This window comes from Labeo rohita, chromosome 12, assembly GCF_022985175.1.
Source record: "Labeo rohita strain BAU-BD-2019 chromosome 12, IGBB_LRoh.1.0, whole genome shotgun sequence".
NCBI lineage: Eukaryota > Metazoa > Chordata > Actinopteri > Cypriniformes > Cyprinidae > Labeo > Labeo rohita.
This window is the reverse complement of record NC_066880.1, coordinates 1,778,192-1,796,217: the sequence shown is the minus strand read 5'-3', so window position 1 is coordinate 1,796,217 and position 18,026 is coordinate 1,778,192. Positions and strand designations below refer to the sequence as shown.

The following is an 18,026-nucleotide window of genomic DNA, read 5'->3' as shown; positions in this document are numbered from 1 at the left end:
ACTTTATCAGAAAAGAATTTCTCCATCAAATCTAACAATACGACATTCTTTTTATTATTAATTTGCATTAGAGACTTTTTCAAAATCTCCATTTCTGATATATTTTTTTATTTTTTTACATAGCTTCTCTAGCTCTTCATTACGTCACACTGGGGGTCCTTGTATCGTGATATTATTAAGAAACAAAAAAAAAGTCCGATATGTATGTATTTATACAAAATGATCAATATAGAAATGAATTTTTATGCACTCTTACTAAACCAATCGTTATTCCAGCAGTCGGAACTGCTGATCATATACTTTCAGTCAGGCATTACTCGGGGCAGCGCTTAGAGGTCCTGACTCTGCTGTGTTAGCATTAGCGTTTAGCGGGGCGCGTGAGTCTCCTTCATCTGTCGCCGGTGCGCTGTGACCCGGTTCTGCTGCGCAGGTTCGACCCGCATTCTCCGGTTAGTGCCGTTTAAACCTTTTAGACTGTTCTGTGTCTGTGTTTGCTGGTGTGAGGCTGGCTTTGAACTGAACTTTTAAACTGATCCAGGCCGGTTCGAACCGATCCAGAGCGCTTGAGGCCGGACTCAACTCCACTCGACTCGGTTCGGCTGACAGCTGTCAGGTCACATCACATCACGCACTGCTGCTGCTGCTCTACAGCTGTTCGCTGGGTTTTTTACACCGGCTCGAACCAGACCGGCTTAATGCGCAGATCTGACTCTATAACTCTCAACTCTAAAAATATATATATTCATTTTTAGGTTTTAGAAATTAAATGGCAATACTAGAAATGCTGTATTGTTGTGCATTTGACACAAAAAATGTCTGCAACAGACTTTGTCTTTTTTAAAGTTAATAATAATAATAATAATTATTATTATTATTATATTATACATTTTTGTGTTATTAACAATTATTATTATAATAATGAATTATAAATATTATAATTTATTTTTTTATAAATTATTGTAAATGTAGAAGATGCCACAAAATAATTACACACACAAAATGTTTTCCAGCTTTGAATATTGTGCTTTTGTGTTGTGTAACTTTATAAATGACACATCTACATCAATTGTAAATTCTCATTTTAAATTTAATATTAAAAGTTAATATTATTTAAAGTTAATATTAATAATACATTTAGAATATTAATTAAATATGGGACTTAGCCATTTAAAATGAGCTATATAATATTATATATAATTATACATTTAAAATAAATTGTCAGAAAATGTGTGAACAGCAGAAGTTATTTTATCCAGTGTTATTTTTTGTAATAAATTGCATACATTTACATTAAAAATAATTATATTTTATTAAAAATCTTTGGAATAATTTCTATTGAAACAGTTGAAATTACTGATCATTTTTGAACTTGTCAAGTTTAATTTTGTGCATTCTTTTCTTTATGATTGAAAAAAACCCCATAAACTTAATTTTATATATATATATATAATTAATGGAATAAAATAAAAAAATCTATAAGAACATTAAAATTAGATAAAATTATACATTAAATTAATTAAATATAAATTATGGTTTATTCATCACATTTGTAACTGAAAAAACACATACGATTAAATAAAATTATAAAATATAATAATTAATGGAATGAAATATAAAATCTATATTAAAACATTCAAATTAAATACAATTATTGTCCATTCATCACATTTATAATAAAAACAAACTTAAATAAAATATAATAATTACAAGAATAAAACAAAATATATAATAACATTACAATTAAATAAAATTATGGTTCATTCATCAACAAAAATATAATAATGAAATAAAATAAAAACAAATACATAGCATTACAATTAAATAAAATTATAGTTCATTTATAATTTAAAAAACAAACTTAAAATAAAATATAATAATTAATGGATTAAAATAAAAATATATATAATAACATTAAAATAAATAGTTGTTTAATTCAATTCATTAATTCAATTTAAAAAACATACTTAAAATAATAAAAAATAGCAATTAATAGAGTAAAATAAAAATATATAATAACATTAAGTCAATTATGTTTAATTCATCACATTTATTATTGAAAAAAATGCAAACATAAATAAAATAAAATAATAAAATATAATAATGGAATAAAATTAAAAATATATATATATGTTAACATTAAAATTAAATAAAATCATGGCTCTTGTATCACATTTATAATTAAAAAAACTTAAAATAATAAAATATAATAATTAATAGAATAAAATAAAATTATATGATAACATTAAAATTAAGTAAATTATGTTTAATTCATCACATTTATTATTTAAAAAATGCTAACTTAAAATAAAAATAATAAAATATAATAATGGAATAAAATAAAAGATCATATATATATATATATATATATGTTAACATTAAAATTAAATAAAATCATGGTTCATGTATCACATTTATTATTAAAAAAATGTAAAATAATAAAATATAATAATTAATGGAATAGGTGGGTTGCAGTGTTCAGCATAGTATGCATTGTTGTATACTGCACAGTGCACACTTGCAGTAGTTTGTTCAGGTGTTGTATGCATACAATGTGTTTGCATGCAGGGTTTGTTCTGTGCTGATCTGGTTATATGGAGTCTCCTGAGGCTGTAGGTGTGTGTGTGTTTACTCTGACCGCACCTCATCTACTGTATAACCACACACACACACACCGCATGATCATCGCACAACTCACACAAATGTCCTCAGCTGTTTTCTTCTCTCTCAGGTGAACATAGTGCATCTGATCACTTAGTGAAATAACAGCGCATATTAATTGAGGAATCATTCTTCACACACTCCACTTTAAGACTGACTAAGCCTCAGTATGAGTAATACTGAAGAAAACGCCTTGAAATATCACTTACCTTCAGCCTGCAGTTACAGTTAAAACACAGACGATTCTAATCACTGCTGTTTATTGTGTTTGCAGATATAATGGCTGTTCCTCCAGCATACGCAGACCTGGGAAAGGCTGCGAGCGACATCTTCAACAAGGGCTACGGTAAAACGCTTCATTCCCTCACCTGTGCATAAAACATTGATTTCAAACATTCATATTGTATTATATTTTCATGTGTGTTTTTCTGAATGCTGTAGGTTTTGGGACGGTGAAGCTCGATGTCAAAACCAAGTCTGCTAACGGAGTGGTGCGTGCTTTCTCCATTACTTTCTTAAGTCACATTTTCTGTGTGCAGTTCATCCATTTACGTTAATGTAACGGGTTTCTGCGGGTCTTAAGAAGACTTAATTTACCCTTCCACAAATAAAGACCTTAAAATGTCTCAAAGTCATGGCATCAACTGAAAAAAAAACTGTCTGTTTTCCAGTACAAATATAAAATATATAAACACAAATATATAAACATCATTAAATAAAGATGTGTTTACTTGAGATGCAAAATAAAGAAATTAAGTCTTATTTTATGCAAGTATAATGTTATAAATTTTTAATTGTTTTTTTTTAAGAATATTTTAAACATTTTTTTATGGTTTTTATTTTTATCATTTATTTCAGTTAGTTACCAAGCATAATGTGTAATGTTACAAATTTTTAATTGTATTTTTTTTAACAAATGTTTTATATTTTTTTTAAATGGTTTTACCAAAAAATGGTATCTTGTAAATAAAATAAAGAAACTGAAATAAAATGAAAATATAAAAAAAACTATATATATGTATATTTATATAATTATATAAAATTAAAAATCATAAAATTATTTTTTTCGACTAGTTACCAAGGCAACATTTCTCATTAAAAACCCCCTACATTTTATAATGTATAATGTTACACATTTTTATTTTATTTTTATTATATTTTTTATTATTATTTTAATTTAATTTTTACATTTTTTTTTTTTTACTTTTTTGTATTTTTTAATTTGTAACTTAAAATAAACTTAACTGAAATAAAATGAAAATCTTATATATATATATATATATAGTAAATAAAAGAATTAATTTTGTTATTTTTAATTATATATATATATATATATATATATATAATTATTTATTAAAAATGACGAAATTAATTATTTTATGTATTAAAAATAACTACAGTTTAAACTGAAAAAAAAAACTACAGGCATTTAAAAAAATGGACAAATCACACAAAAAAACACTAAAACCTTTAACTAAAATTAAAATGACGAAGATAAAATAAAAACTCGTTAAAAATAATAACTATAATAGAATCTAAATTACTCTAAAGTGACTCTAAATGGAAGTTGGAATGTCATTTTTGTAAATGAAAATTGATCTTAAAAAGGTCTTTAAAATGTCTCAAATTTGCCTTCATCAAATCCCTGTTTAACGAAATCATCTAAATGTAATGAGTTGCTCTTCCTCTAAAATGTCTTTCCTCAGATGTCATCTAGGTCATGCAGGGTGTTGTATAATATATTAATGCCTCTTTTTGCTTTTCAGGAGTTTAAAACATGTGGCACGTCCAACATGGACTCAAACAAGGTCAGCGGGAACCTGGAGACCAAGTATAAATGGGCTGAGTACGGATTGACCTTCACTGAGAAGTGGAACACGGACAACACGCTGGGCACCGAGATCACCGTGGAGGACCAGGTGCAGATACACACATGACAAAAAATAACTATGGAGAAGTAAATCCTGAGAATTGATGAATTTATGTATTTCTTCAGCTGGAAATGTTCATGTATATTTTGTTTTGTAGATCACCAAAGGACTGAAGCTGACCTTTGACACGACCTTCTCACCAAACACTGGGTACAGTGACTTACTGTAGATGCCACATAAGCATCATGAGCCTCAGATGAGGTGATTTCTGATGTTTTTTTGCGTTATTTTAATAGCAAGAAGAGCGGCAAGGTGAAGACGGCCTATAAGCGTGAGTATGTGAACGCGGGCTGTGATGTGGATTTCGACTTCGCCGGTCCTGCCATCCACGGCGCGGCTGTGCTGGGATACGAGGGCTGGCTCGCCGGATACCAGATGACCTTTGACTCCGCCAAGTCCAAAATGACTCGCAGCAACTTTTCGATCGGATACAAAACCGGAGACTTCCAGCTGCATACTAATGTGTAAGATATACACCGTCTGCAATGCTTTAGCAGTCATTATTTGCTTAATATTGAATAATAATAATTATTATTAAAAATTAATAAACAATAATTAATAATTAATATTATTATTATTTAAATAATTGTTAATAATGGTACTACTACTAATAATTATTATTGCTACTACTCTTATTTATAATTAATAAAAATAATTATTATTATTTAGAAAATATAATTTTAAGAATTTTATATATTAAATGTAATTATTTATTATTGTTTATAATTGTTTATCATAATACTAATAATAAATAATACTATTATGTTACTATTTACAATAAATCAACAGAAATGGTACTACTAATAATTATTATAATTATTATTACTACTATTGTTTTTATTCATAATAAAAATTGTTATTTATTAGTATCATTTTATGAATTTCATGTAATATAATTATTAACAACAGCTATTTAGTAATTATTTATCTATTCATTTATTTTTAATTAATAAATAAGTAAGTTACTTATATTTCTTATTCAATAATATTATTTATCATTGTTTATAATTATTGTGTATCACAATATTAATAATAAGTATTATATTATTAGTTACAATTAATAAACTGTAATTATTATTTATGAATTATTACAAAATGTTTTGTCAACAATAATGGCACTACTACTAATGATAATTATAGTTATTGCTACTATTTTATTTATAATTAATAAATACAAGTTGTTATTATTAAGAAAATATCATTTTATGAATTTGATGTAATAAATATATTTTTTATTATTGTTTAATTAAAAAACAACAACTATTTAGTAATTATTTGTTTATTTATAATGAATAAATAACAGTTATTAGTATTATTATTTGCAAAATGTTAATTTGATATTTATAATAACAATAATATTTATTAATAATATTTATTCATTTTTATATATTAAAATAATAAATAAGAATATTTATTACAATGGTCATGATGATATTTTAATTTATAAATAACAGTTGTTATTATTTTGTAAATATATTTTATATTAATTATATAAAGTATTTATTTATTATTATTTAAAATAAAAACAATTATTCTTGTTCATTATTGATGATGATTATTTATAATAATAAATAACAATCATTATTATGTATCATTTATTTATTTCTTTATCAGTGCCGGTGTTGAATGGAAATGTGCAGCAGTTCTTTGACCCGTGTGTTTCTAGTTCAGAATATTCCCTGTAGACCCTGTAAATCTTCACTGGTTTTGTCCTCGATTTCTGCCCTCAATAGTCTTAAGTTTAACCGTGACAGAGCTGCATGATATAAGGAATGATTGTTTCTCTGTTTGTGATGCAGGAATGATGGCACAGAGTTCGGCGGCTCCATTTATCAGAAAGTGAGCGATGATCTGGAGACGGCGGTGAATCTGGCCTGGACCGCCGGCAATAACAGCACACGCTTCGGCATCGCCGCCAAATACATGCTGGACTCCAGCTCCTCTATTAGTGTGAGTTTCACTGGCACAAATGCATTTTTATTATATATAGAGGGCAAATCTGTCCAAGTTTTAAATAAAAAGGGAAAATAATCAAACCTTTCATTCAACTCCCTGGATTATCCAAAAATATACTGGGTTTGAATTTAAATTTCAGAACAACAGTATATACTGTGATTATATACTGTTGTCATGATATAAAATATTTTTTATATTGTTCATACTGCTCCCCTCTGTTTGGTCAGATGTCTTCAGACTGTAAGAATGTGTTTCTGTCAGTGAAATGCATCAGTCATTAAACAGCATCTGTGTTTTTCTTTCAGGCTAAAGTGAATAATGCCAGCCTGGTTGGCATCGGCTACACTCAGACTCTCAGACCAGGTGAGTGTTTACTCTGTTTAGGACTGTTTTATTTTATTTTATTTTGGATATAAAATATTTGTATTTTGTTTTATTTTTCATATGATTTTTTTATTTTTTATTTTGGTTTTGGGTTTTTGTTTTTTCTTTACTTTTTTTTTTGTTTGTTTTGTATAAAATATTTGTGTTTTTATTTCATTTAGTTTTTATTTTTTCATTTTTATTTGTTTTACCTTTTTGTTTTATATAAAATATTTTGTATTATTGTTTTATTTGTTGTATTGCATTGTTGTTATTTATTTATTGCATAGTCATTTATCATTTTATTTTATATGTTACTTTAGATATAATTTTTTTATTTATTTTATTTTAGATATGAAATATTTATTTTTTAATTAAATATTTGTTTTTATTTTTGTTTTGTATAAAATATTTTGTTTTTACTTTATTTTATTTATTTTGTTTTTTTGTATAAATGTTTTTTATTATTTTTTGTTTAGTTTGTTTTATATAAAATGTTTGTTTTTATTTAGTTTAATTTAATTCATTTAATTTATTTTATTTTATTTTTTGTTGTATTGCATATTTATTATTTGTTATTTATTATCATTGTGTTGTATAAAATATTTTGTTTTTATTTTGTTTTATTATATTTCATTTTATTTTTTAGTCTAAAAGTGTATTGTTCATTTTTTTTAATTATATTATATTTCATATAAAATATTTATTTTTACTTTTATTTCTTTTTTAGTTTTTTTAATTTTTGTTTTGTTTTTATAAAATATTTATTTTTTTATTACTGTGTTTATTTGTTTTATTGCGTAATCTTTGTTATTATTTTATTACTTTTTATTTTGTATAAAATATTTGGATTTGTTTTTATTTTATTTTAATTTTTTTGTTTAAAATATTTTATTTCTTCTTTTTTTTTCCCTATTTATTTTAATTGAATTTTTTCCTATAAGCAGTTAGGTTAGCATGTAAGCACAGCAGTGTTTCTATCATATTCTGTAAAACTTGGAACATGATTGCCAAAATGAATAACCATGTCATATTTAACTCAAAATCAAAATTTTACAAAAAAATGCTTCTAATTTCTTCCAATTTGATTCTGGCATGAAATGTGAAGCAAACATGAGTTTTCATGAGTTCGCTTCTTTCGTCTAATTCAAACTGTCTGTATGTGTGTGTGTCCAGGAGTGAAGCTGACGCTTTCCGCCCTGGTTGATGGAAAGAACATCAACGCTGGAGGGCATAAGCTGGGTCTGGGACTCGAGCTGGAGGCGTAACAACCGGCTGAGAGTCACGTCGCATTTCTCACGGGAACATCCGGCAAGGGAAGAGTCTGAAATCTCCACACGCAGACGACCATGGAGTTTAACCTGAATGCCGAACCCAAACCTGCGCCTCGTCTCTTATTTATTTGCAGCACTACCTTACTGTCAATATTTCTCTCCAAACTGGCGCTTTCCATCTGTATGTGCTTTCCTTTCCAGGTCATTTTTAGAGGAATAGTTTACCAAAAATGTAAATTATTATTATTTACTCATCCTCATGTTGATGCAAACCTTGATTTTGATTAACATAAAGATTTCTGCAGCTCCTTTCTGTGCAACAGCAGTAAGTACGACTGTCAAACTTCAAAATAAAAGTCTCCTGAAACCAAACAATGGCTGCGTCCAAAAGCCTAGTCAACAGTTGTACATTTTGTAGAAAAATTATCTTAAAGTTATGTATAAATGATTTAATAATACATAAAGACCTCGAAAGTCTGTGCGTCAGAAAAAAGACGGCAGAGAATGGCATTTTTTGCTTAAAAAAATAAAAGCACTGTTGCAAGTATTATTGCATAACAGTTCATTGTTATTAGTGGCTGTTTCGTTATTATCGGTAGTGTATTGTAAATATTCTTATTTACTACTCATTTGAACCCTTTTAACATTTCTAGAAAATACTGTTACTACAAACAATATTGTTTATGATGCTTTTTACACTATTACTACTCGGTCAAGATCTCATCTATTATATAAAGTAACAAGTTTAATTTCACCAGAATATCTTTATTTATATTGTCTATAAGACGCACACGCACAGGATTGTGGGAAATCGAAGACCGCGAAGGATACATCTATGCTACCTTCAAAAATTCGATCAAAACAAGGTACCTCCGGAGACAGGAAGTGAATTCGGACGTTCCTTGATGCCTTCCTGCCTTGGTATGCTGCCTAATAAGGCAGCATTTTAGAGCTTTGGGACACAGCCAATATCCTTTTGTGAGAAGCAAATATAAACGTTGATAATTTGACTGTTTTTGTTTGGAAAAAACTGTGCAAAGATTTTAAATATAACCACATATGTGTTTCATCAGCATGAGGGTGAGTAAGTTTATTTTTTTGGCCTGATCTTGTTCTCTTGAATGTACGTTATGATGATTTGCACACGGGGCGTTTCCTCTTACCGCTGCTGTTTAGTGATGTCCGGACGCTGTTGTTGGCTGTTTGTCGTGGTAGTTCGGCTTTATCGTCCTTCTCTCTCTGTATTCAAGCTTTATGGTTCTCAAACGGGTTCTTTCGTAGTGAGATGTTGCGGTTGTTTGCACACGACCTCTCCGGAAACACTCGAGCAGACACGGTTGAGGGAGACGAGAGGCTTTCCTTGCTCAACCGCACAATCACAACCTTCTGTATGTCGACCTTTGCAATAAAGTCCTAAAACTGGAATTGTGTTGTGTTTTATGAACTATATTTTAAAAATGTATTTTTTAAACAACTATGCGAAGAAATAATAAAAGCGCAAAAAAATATATATATATTTATCCGGAGAGCAACGATTTCTGAGCTAGGATTGGTCAGTAATGCTTTAAGGCGGGGCTTAATTAGGTTTTAAATTAGAGCCGTTAATAACGGCTCTCGGAATGAGTCAGAAGTCCCGCCCAATAATTAGAAATGGCAAATTTTCTTCTAAATATTTGTAGTTCTTGCACTGCTTCGCTGTATTTGTTGTTAAAAATAAAAAATAAAAAATAAAAAAAATAAATGTATTTTTTAGGCTGGTTTGCTGAGCTGTTTAAAGCGCTCGTTAATGTCAAATAGACTGAGATGGCCAATCAAATCACAGTGGGCGGGGTTTAGTGTCACGGAAGCAAGCGAAGCGTCGCAAGAAAGCAAGGTAAGATGGAAGTAGCAAAACTTTTAATATTTGACAACTGTTTTATGATAAAAAATGTTAAAGGATGGACAGTATCTATCCAATTATGCAAATTACTCAACTTTTTTCAAATATGAACGTCTTGAATTAAAACTAGATAAAAAAAGTTTGTCGAGACAAACTTTAAGTTGGCTTGAGAAAGCCAGAACAAAGTTTTAAAAAGTTTAAAAAGTTTTACATTTGATGGTTTTCAGTCTGAAATAGTTTTAAGTCTAAAGTAGTTTTAAAAGGTTAAAGTTTGAATGTTTTGAAGGCAATACAGTCTGTCAGAGATAGATAGATAACATAATTAGCAAGTTACTAGAATGATTCTAGCATGATTAGCATTTTACTAGCATGTTGCTAACATGTTTACCATTTTATTAACATGATAACGGGTGGTTGCTAGGGTGTTGCTATGCGGTTGCTAGGGTACTCAGGGTGGTTGCTAGGGCGGTTGTTAAGGTACCCAGGGTGGCTGCTAAGGTGTTGCTATGCTGTTGCTAGGGTATCCAGGGTGGTTGCTAGGGTGTTGCTATGCAGTTGCTATGGTAACCAGGGTGGTCAATGTAAGTCTATGGGATTTTTCCGAGTTTTAAACATCATTTTTAGGAAAACCGTAAGTCCAATCAGTTAGAAAAGATATAGCAACTCGAGACCAGTCTGAAGATCTGGGCTGAGTTTGGAGTTTGTAGAGTTAAAGCTCTAGGAGGAGTAACAGTCAGAAATTTTAGTCTCAGAATAATAATAATAATAATAATAATAATAACTTTAAGTTTAAATAGCATATCAGTAAGTCGGCTTTCTCAAGCCAACTTAAATATGGTATCGGTTACGTGATTCATGTAAATCCTTACTGAATGTGACCAAACATTTGACATAAAAATAAAAATACATGCTTGCATATTTTAAAATATTATTAGCAAATAGTTAAAATGATTACTTCCCAGCTTAGAATTTCCTTCACTGTTTTATTTTTCAAAAAAGGCCATGTTTTGACTTTCATTCAGAGATTACAAACATTACTAAAAATATCCAGATTTCAACGCAGTAGCTAAGTTTCTTGAAAATTTTTATACCACAAATGCATATCTGAAATGTATTTTTAAAAACATAATCAATAGTTGGCACCATGAGCTATTTAATACAAAACTTTCAATTATTACAATGCCTGTTTTCAATTGGACAGCCTAAATAAATGATTACAAATGTTTTTTTTCAGTCTGTTATGGTGGTATATCAGTATAAAGTTAGATTTTAAATGCTAATGTGAGCCCGTCGCCTACTGGTAACATGCTCAGTTGGATTCGGATGTCTTGATGGAGCTTCTTGTTCAGTTTATCGATGCTGATGGAGTCGACGTCGCCTTCTTGTGGGTTCACCACTTTACCGCTCCACAACACCTTGGGATCAGATATTTGATTTGAAAGAAATTAATACTTTTATTAATCATGGATGCATTAAATTGATCAAAAGTGACATTAAAGACATTTATACTGTAAGAAAAGAATTCTACTTCAAATAAATGCTGTACTTTGAACTTTCTATTCATAAAATAATTCTGAAAAATAAAACGTATCACGGTTTCCACAAAAATATTTGGCAGTGCAACCGTTTTCAATATGGATAATGATCAGAAATGTTTCTTGAGCAGTAAATCAGCATATTAGAATGATTTCTGAAGGATTGTGTGACACTAAAGACTGGAGTAACGATGTTGAAAATTCAGCTGCGCATCACAGAAATAAATTACATTTGAACAGATATTCATATACAAAACAGTTCTTTTGAATTATAATAATATTTCACATTTTCACAGTGTATATCATATATTATGAACTCTTGTGATTACTCACATTATCTATAGCGATTATTCCTCCTTTCCTGACCAGCTGCAGGGATTTCTCATAGTAGCTGTCGTAGTTGACTTTGTCAGCGTCAATGAAGACAAAATCAAACGTCTCTGCTTCACCAGCGGCCAGAAGCTCATCTAATAACACACAACACAAACAAATACATTATAGAAAAATAATAAGGTTACGTTTACATTTTTTGCTCAGATCATTTTGGTTTTGAGGTCGTTCACGTTTGTAAAACACCCTGACGTGTTCAAAATAACATAAATTAATATAAAGTGAAATTGTAAAAAATCTTTGGACTTCCAGATGTGTTAGGATGTTCATTGTTAAAAGCAGATGAGACCTAACGGACATCAATTTATTTTATATTTTAAACAAATATATAAGTGTATATTATTTTATTTTATTTATTTTATTTTTATTTTTTTGCATTTTTCAAGGTTAATATTCCAAATAGTATAATTATTTTATGACTTATGCCAAAGGTAAATTATGTGTGAAATTACGGTGAATGTCAAGTTCACATTAATGTCAATTTATAAAAATTTAAACACATCTAGTTTATTTCCATGAATAAACAACAGCTCAGATCAGAGTTATTGTTAAATAAAACTAAAACTAAGACCATAAAAAATAACATTTTAATTACTTAACATTTTCATTAAATAAAATAAATACTAACTGAAATAAAATATTGAAAAAAAGTAAACTTATTTTATTTAAGCTAGTTGCCAAGCCAATATTTCTCATTTTCATTTAACTTGATGTACTAAAAATAACTGAAATAAAATATTTTTTATATATATATTATATATATATATTATTATATATTATTATTATATATATATATATATATATTAGTGATAAACACACAAAAATACTAAAACCTAACTACAATTAAAATAAAAAAGTATATATATTTATAATAAATAAAATAGTAAAATTAAAATAGTAGTATCTCAGTAAATCTCATAAAATTTGTACTACAGTAAATATGCAGAAGAAAATTCATTACAGTAAATATGCACTTTATGCACTTCGTAAGTTTGTCTAAACTAAAATATATATATATATATATATATATATATATATAAATAAGTTTACATTTTATATATATATATATATATATATATATATATATATATATAATGTAAACTTATTTAATTTCAGCTATTTTAAATTTTAGATATATTATTAAAGTGTTATATTAGTCCATTGAAATTTAGTTTTTTATCTGTGTCAGACATGAGGGGAAAAAATAAAAAAACAGATGTGAATGTAGTCTAAAGGTTATGCGGATATAAACAAGTTCACAATGCTTGTAAAATCCAAATCTTACCTAGAGTTTGCAGTGCTGGCTTCAGACGCACGTCTATTTTGTGCTCAACAGAGGCCTAAGAAGATTTCAGAACATGAGACAAAGATTATTAAATACATAATTATAATATTTACATATTGTCAAATCCACTGTAATCAAGCCTGAGGATGATAACACAAATTGAATGAGTCTAGACATCCAAAAACTTCATATTTGTTTATTCATACAACGACAGTGATTCAGTGTATGAATATTAAATTCATCTATTGGATCAAACTGGGGTTAAACATCATTATTCATTTACTATGTTAAAAGTCACTTCGGTTGAAATATTAACCTGCATATAGGTGAATTTAAGGTGAAGGTGTATGGACTGATAAAAGACAGATAAACTGTGTTAATATGCAATAAATTATTAAACTGTTAATGTGACTGTGGAAAATCCAGGTCTCCACTCCCTACTTGAAAATATTACCATTAAAAATTTACATTACAGTAAATATGCACTTCATAAAATCTGTCTAAAAAGGTTTTAATATTACAAATGGCTTTGTATAGTGAGTTTATGAAAAGTAAAGTGAACTAATAATGACGTTGCTTCATGCACAATAAGATCAGAAATAAGCATAGTTGACTTTAAAGCGCTCGTATGTCTCTCACCAGTTTCCAGAAGGGTCTGCCGATGTTGATGTATTCCTCACTGATGTCACACGCGATCAGCTTCCCGTCTTCAGGCAGGGTGAGCGCGATACTCAACGCATTATATCCCGTATAAACACCTGAACATGCACAGATTGCTTAGACATGTCGAGTGTTTGACAGAATATTTGTGCAGCTTACTAGAAAGTCACTTACCAATTTCAATGGCCTTCTTGGCCTTGATTAAACTGGCTAAGTTTGCCATGAACTGCGACTGCTCACAAGCCACCATGATCATGCTCAACTCATGCTCCATGGTTTTCTAGAGATAAAAACACTCTGATTAGCAATAATTAAACACAAGTTACTGTATGAATGTATCACGTTTGTGCATTACGAAAGCAAACAAATTGTTCTTAAATATCTATTAGTAGTGACACTAGTAATGATGCCTTTAAAATGACTGGATTTTATCACTATCATCCATATTAAAGTCACAGACGTCATCATGAACAGAAATACATACCTGGCGTAGTTTTTTCAGGGCTGGATGTTCCCTCAGCGAGTGATTCAGGAGGTACTGCATCACTGGATCATTTTTTCTGCCCACGTGACTTTTACCCGACGACATTCTGAACAATTTAGACTTGCGTTTGCCTTTACAGGGAAGAAATTAGAGCAAGAAATTGTGTGTTATGTACACTAGTGTGAATTTATTAAGACAACACCTTACTTAATTCTTCTTACTGCAGATGGGATTTCATGCAGTTTTTGTATTATTTATTTACATTTTTATTCATTGATTTAAATTAATGTTTATTATTTATTTGCAATTTTAACATAAAATAAGCATTTTGATTTAGCTAAATATTTAAATTTCACATGAAACTAATACTATTATTATTATTTATTAATTAATTTATCTATCTGTTTGCAATGTCAACATAAAATACTCATAAGTAGTTTTCACTGACACACCTGGAGAGTTTTTTTAATATATACATTTCAGTATTTTTTTAACACTTAATGTATTTGCCGTTTTTTAAAATTAGTTTTACTTATTTACACTTTTTATTAAATTATTTTTAATTCATGTTTATTATTTATTTGCAATTTCAACATAAAATAAGCAGTTTAATTTGACTATATATTTAAATTTCACTTGAAACTAATACTAATATTAATATTATTATTATTATTTATTTAGTTATCTATTTGCGATGTCAGCATAAAATAACATTTTCCATAAGCAGTATCCACTGACACCTAGAGAGTTTTTTTAAATATATAAGTTTCATTTTTTAACACTGAATATTATTTGCCATTTTTTTATTAGTATTATTTATTTACACTTTATTAATGGATTTTTAATTAATGTTTATTATTTCTTTGCAATTTTAACATAAAATAAGCAGTTTAATTTAGCTAAAAATTTAAATTTCACATGAAACTAATACTATTATTATTATTATGTAAATATTTATTTATCTGTCAACATAAAATAAGATTTTTGAATTGATAAGCAGTTTTCACTGACACCATACATATTTATATTTCAATATTTTTAACACTTAGTAGTAATGTATTTGCCGTTTTTTTTATTAGTTTTTTTTTTACACTTTTAATTAATTGATTTTTAATTAGTTTATTTATTTGCAATTTCAATATAAAATAAGCAGTTTAATTTCCGTGAAACTTAAAATTTCACATGAAACTAATACTATTTTTAGTATTATTATTATATTTTTTATTTTAAAGATATACATTTCAATAATTTCAATAATTTTATTAGTATTATTTATTTACACTTTTTATTAATTGATTTTTAATTAATGTTTATTATTTCTTTGCAATTTTAACATAAAATAAGCTGTTTAATTTAGCTAAAAATGTAAATTTCACATGAAACTAATACTATTATTATTATTATGTAAATATTTATTTATCCGTCAACATAAAATAAGATTTTTGAATTCATAAGCAGTTTTCACTGACAAACCAGTTTTTTTTTATATTTATATTTCAATATTTTTAACACTTAGTAATGTATTTGCTGTTTTTTATTAGTATTATTTTTTACACTTTTAATTAATTGATTTTTAATTTATTTGCAATTTCAATATAAAATAAGCAGTTTAATTTTCGTGAAACTTAAAATTTCACATGAAACTAATACTATTTTTAGTATTATTTAAATATTTATTTATCTGTCAACATAAAATAAGATTTTTGAATTCATAAGCAGTTTTCACTGACACACCAGTTTTTTAAAAATATTTATATTTCAAAATTTTTAACACTTAGTAGTAATGTATTTGCCATTTTTTATTAGTATTATTATTATTACACTTTTAATTAATTGATTTTTAATTAGTTTATTTATTTGCAATTTCAACATAAAATAAGCAGTTTAATTTTCGCGAAACTTAAAATTTCACATGAAACTAATACTATTTTTAGTATTATTATTATATTTCTTATTTTTCAATAATTTTTAACAATTAATATTAATGTATTTCCCATTTCAACTGCAGCTGTATTTTCTACAACTTCATTTTCACCAAAAAAACAACAAAAAAGTTTCTTGCTTGTACTTTATATTTTATTTTTTTATTGATTTATTTTTTGGTACAATTCCACATGCTATAATTTGATTACTCTATACATAATAATAATAATAATAATAATAATAATAATAATATATAAATAAAATAAAAAAAGTTAACACATGACCTTTGGTTTTCATAGGCTCAGCTAATAATGTAAACATTCGTCTCAGTTAACTCACTGGTTTCATTTTTTTTTTTAAATATATAAATGAATTGAGCGCTGGGTCTTTAATTGCGGCTTGTTGTATCAAAGTACACAAACTTCCGGAAAGAGCAACCGGTCACTTCCCCTGTATTTCTTGGGGTTCTCGTTTTCGGCACTTACCCACATAATATCCCGCTATAAAAATCACTCCCAGCGTCGCTGAGCCTATAAGCGCTTCTTTGGAGAAGTTATGATATGACATAATTATTATTATTGTTAATATTACTACTACCGCTCTTCACCTGAAGGTCTTTACATGTGACAGAGGTGAGGCGAGACAACACAAATGAACGCGGTTACCGTAAAACACACTGTATGTGCGTAACGTTATATTGCTCTAGTATTTTCCGCAAGATTAGGAACATTTTTGATGTTTGATAATTTAATTCTAAGGAATTATTTTTTCAATTGAGTTTGCAGATTCCTTATTAACGTGAGCTTTACGGTAGTGTATTCGACTATAATGTGCGGTAATTAGGCGTTATGACTAAAACAGCGCAAAAAGTTCGTGTTTTGTTCTAAAACATTGTGTAATATTTGTGTGTGTGTTTCAACCAAAACTCCTTAAGACAAGACTCTGATTTAAAGATTCACACATGTTTGTGTTTTAAGAAATTAACTGTTCTGGCTGCGCTTCAACTCGGAGAATTACGACACGCCCGAGCGAGATCACATGAGCTGCTTTACACATGGAGACTTTCTATTTACTATTTGACTTCGTATTTAAAACGTTTAATGTATTGACAGCTGTAGTGTGTGAGATTGTTATTTTAATTTTTTAATTAATTAATTTTTATAACGATTCTTAAACGTGTTTTGTACTCCGTAGGCTATCCGTCGACGCTTGTAAGCAAACACACGAGTAATAACAATACTGAAGCGCATTCGACAGCTCAGAAAACTCGTTAAATCCGATCCAGAGACTAATGTATGCGCTGGTTAATGAAATAATTTTAGTTCATTATTCGACACATCCATGACTGCATAAACAAATTATCGTGCAATTAACATCAGCGATTATGAGCGATAACATGCATGTAGAAACGTATTAAACTCCAGTAGAGATGTAAAGCTGTAACTCACTGTAAATCGGTGTTGTTAGTTGTGTTTTGGGGTTTGTTCTCTCTTGATGCTGCCGCTGCTCTTCTCTTTCTTCTGTAAAATGGCTTCAAATTGGGGGTGGAGATTGTCAGCTTGATGAATATCAAACATGACCCAGTAATCACTTTGTTTGAGAGCAGTGCTTAGAAGAAATGAATAGACAGTCAGTTTTTCCATGAAGTGCTCCAAAACAAGTGTTTTGCTGACTTAATTTAAAAGAGA

At 28.2% G+C, this 18,026-nt stretch overlaps 2 protein-coding genes across 2 annotated transcripts; one reads left to right on the top strand and one right to left on the bottom strand.

Annotated features, from left to right (window-relative positions):
* The first annotated feature begins 328 nt into the window (after window positions 1-328).
* Window positions 329-9,607, top strand: LOC127174336 (voltage-dependent anion-selective channel protein 2). The gene is made up of 9 exons (XM_051124729.1): window positions 329-449; window positions 2,933-3,004; window positions 3,100-3,149; window positions 4,425-4,577; window positions 4,687-4,739; window positions 4,826-5,053; window positions 6,389-6,539; window positions 6,851-6,908; window positions 8,085-9,607. Exons 2-9 carry the CDS (start codon window positions 2,938-2,940, stop codon window positions 8,174-8,176), a joined length of 852 nt encoding a protein of 283 aa, XP_050980686.1. The 5' UTR covers window positions 329-449; window positions 2,933-2,937; the 3' UTR covers window positions 8,177-9,607.
* Window positions 9,608-11,281: 1,674 nt separating this feature from the next.
* Window positions 11,282-16,981, bottom strand: LOC127173689 (catechol O-methyltransferase domain-containing protein 1). Its single transcript, XM_051123604.1, has 7 exons — window positions 16,824-16,981; window positions 14,416-14,546; window positions 14,106-14,211; window positions 13,911-14,029; window positions 13,272-13,326; window positions 11,930-12,063; window positions 11,282-11,476 (listed from the first exon to the last, which is right to left on the bottom strand). Exons 1-7 carry the CDS (start codon window positions 16,903-16,905, stop codon window positions 11,324-11,326), a joined length of 780 nt encoding a protein of 259 aa, XP_050979561.1. The 5' UTR covers window positions 16,906-16,981; the 3' UTR covers window positions 11,282-11,323.
* Between the last annotated feature and the right edge of the window lie 1,045 nt (window positions 16,982-18,026).

Coding starts and splice junctions, on each gene's coding strand:
- LOC127174336 (XM_051124729.1), top strand. CDS start 2,938: ATGGCTGTTCCTCCAGCATACGCAGACCTGGGAAAGGCTGCGAGCGAC. Junction 3,150..4,424: donor CCAAGTCTGCTAACGGAGTG/GTGCGTGCTTTC, acceptor TTTGCTTTTCAG/GAGTTTAAAACATGTGGCAC. Junction 4,740..4,825: donor ACCTTCTCACCAAACACTGG/GTACAGTGACTT, acceptor TTATTTTAATAG/CAAGAAGAGCGGCAAGGTGA.
- LOC127173689 (XM_051123604.1), bottom strand. CDS start 16,905: ATGTCATATCATAACTTCTCCAAAGAAGCGCTTATAGGCTCAGCGACG. Junction 14,547..16,823: donor TATAGCGGGATATTATGTGG/GTAAGTGCCGAA, acceptor TTCCCTGTAAAG/GCAAACGCAAGTCTAAATTG. Junction 13,327..13,910: donor GCAGACCCTTCTGGAAACTG/GTGAGAGACATA, acceptor AAATCTTCTTAG/GCCTCTGTTGAGCACAAAAT.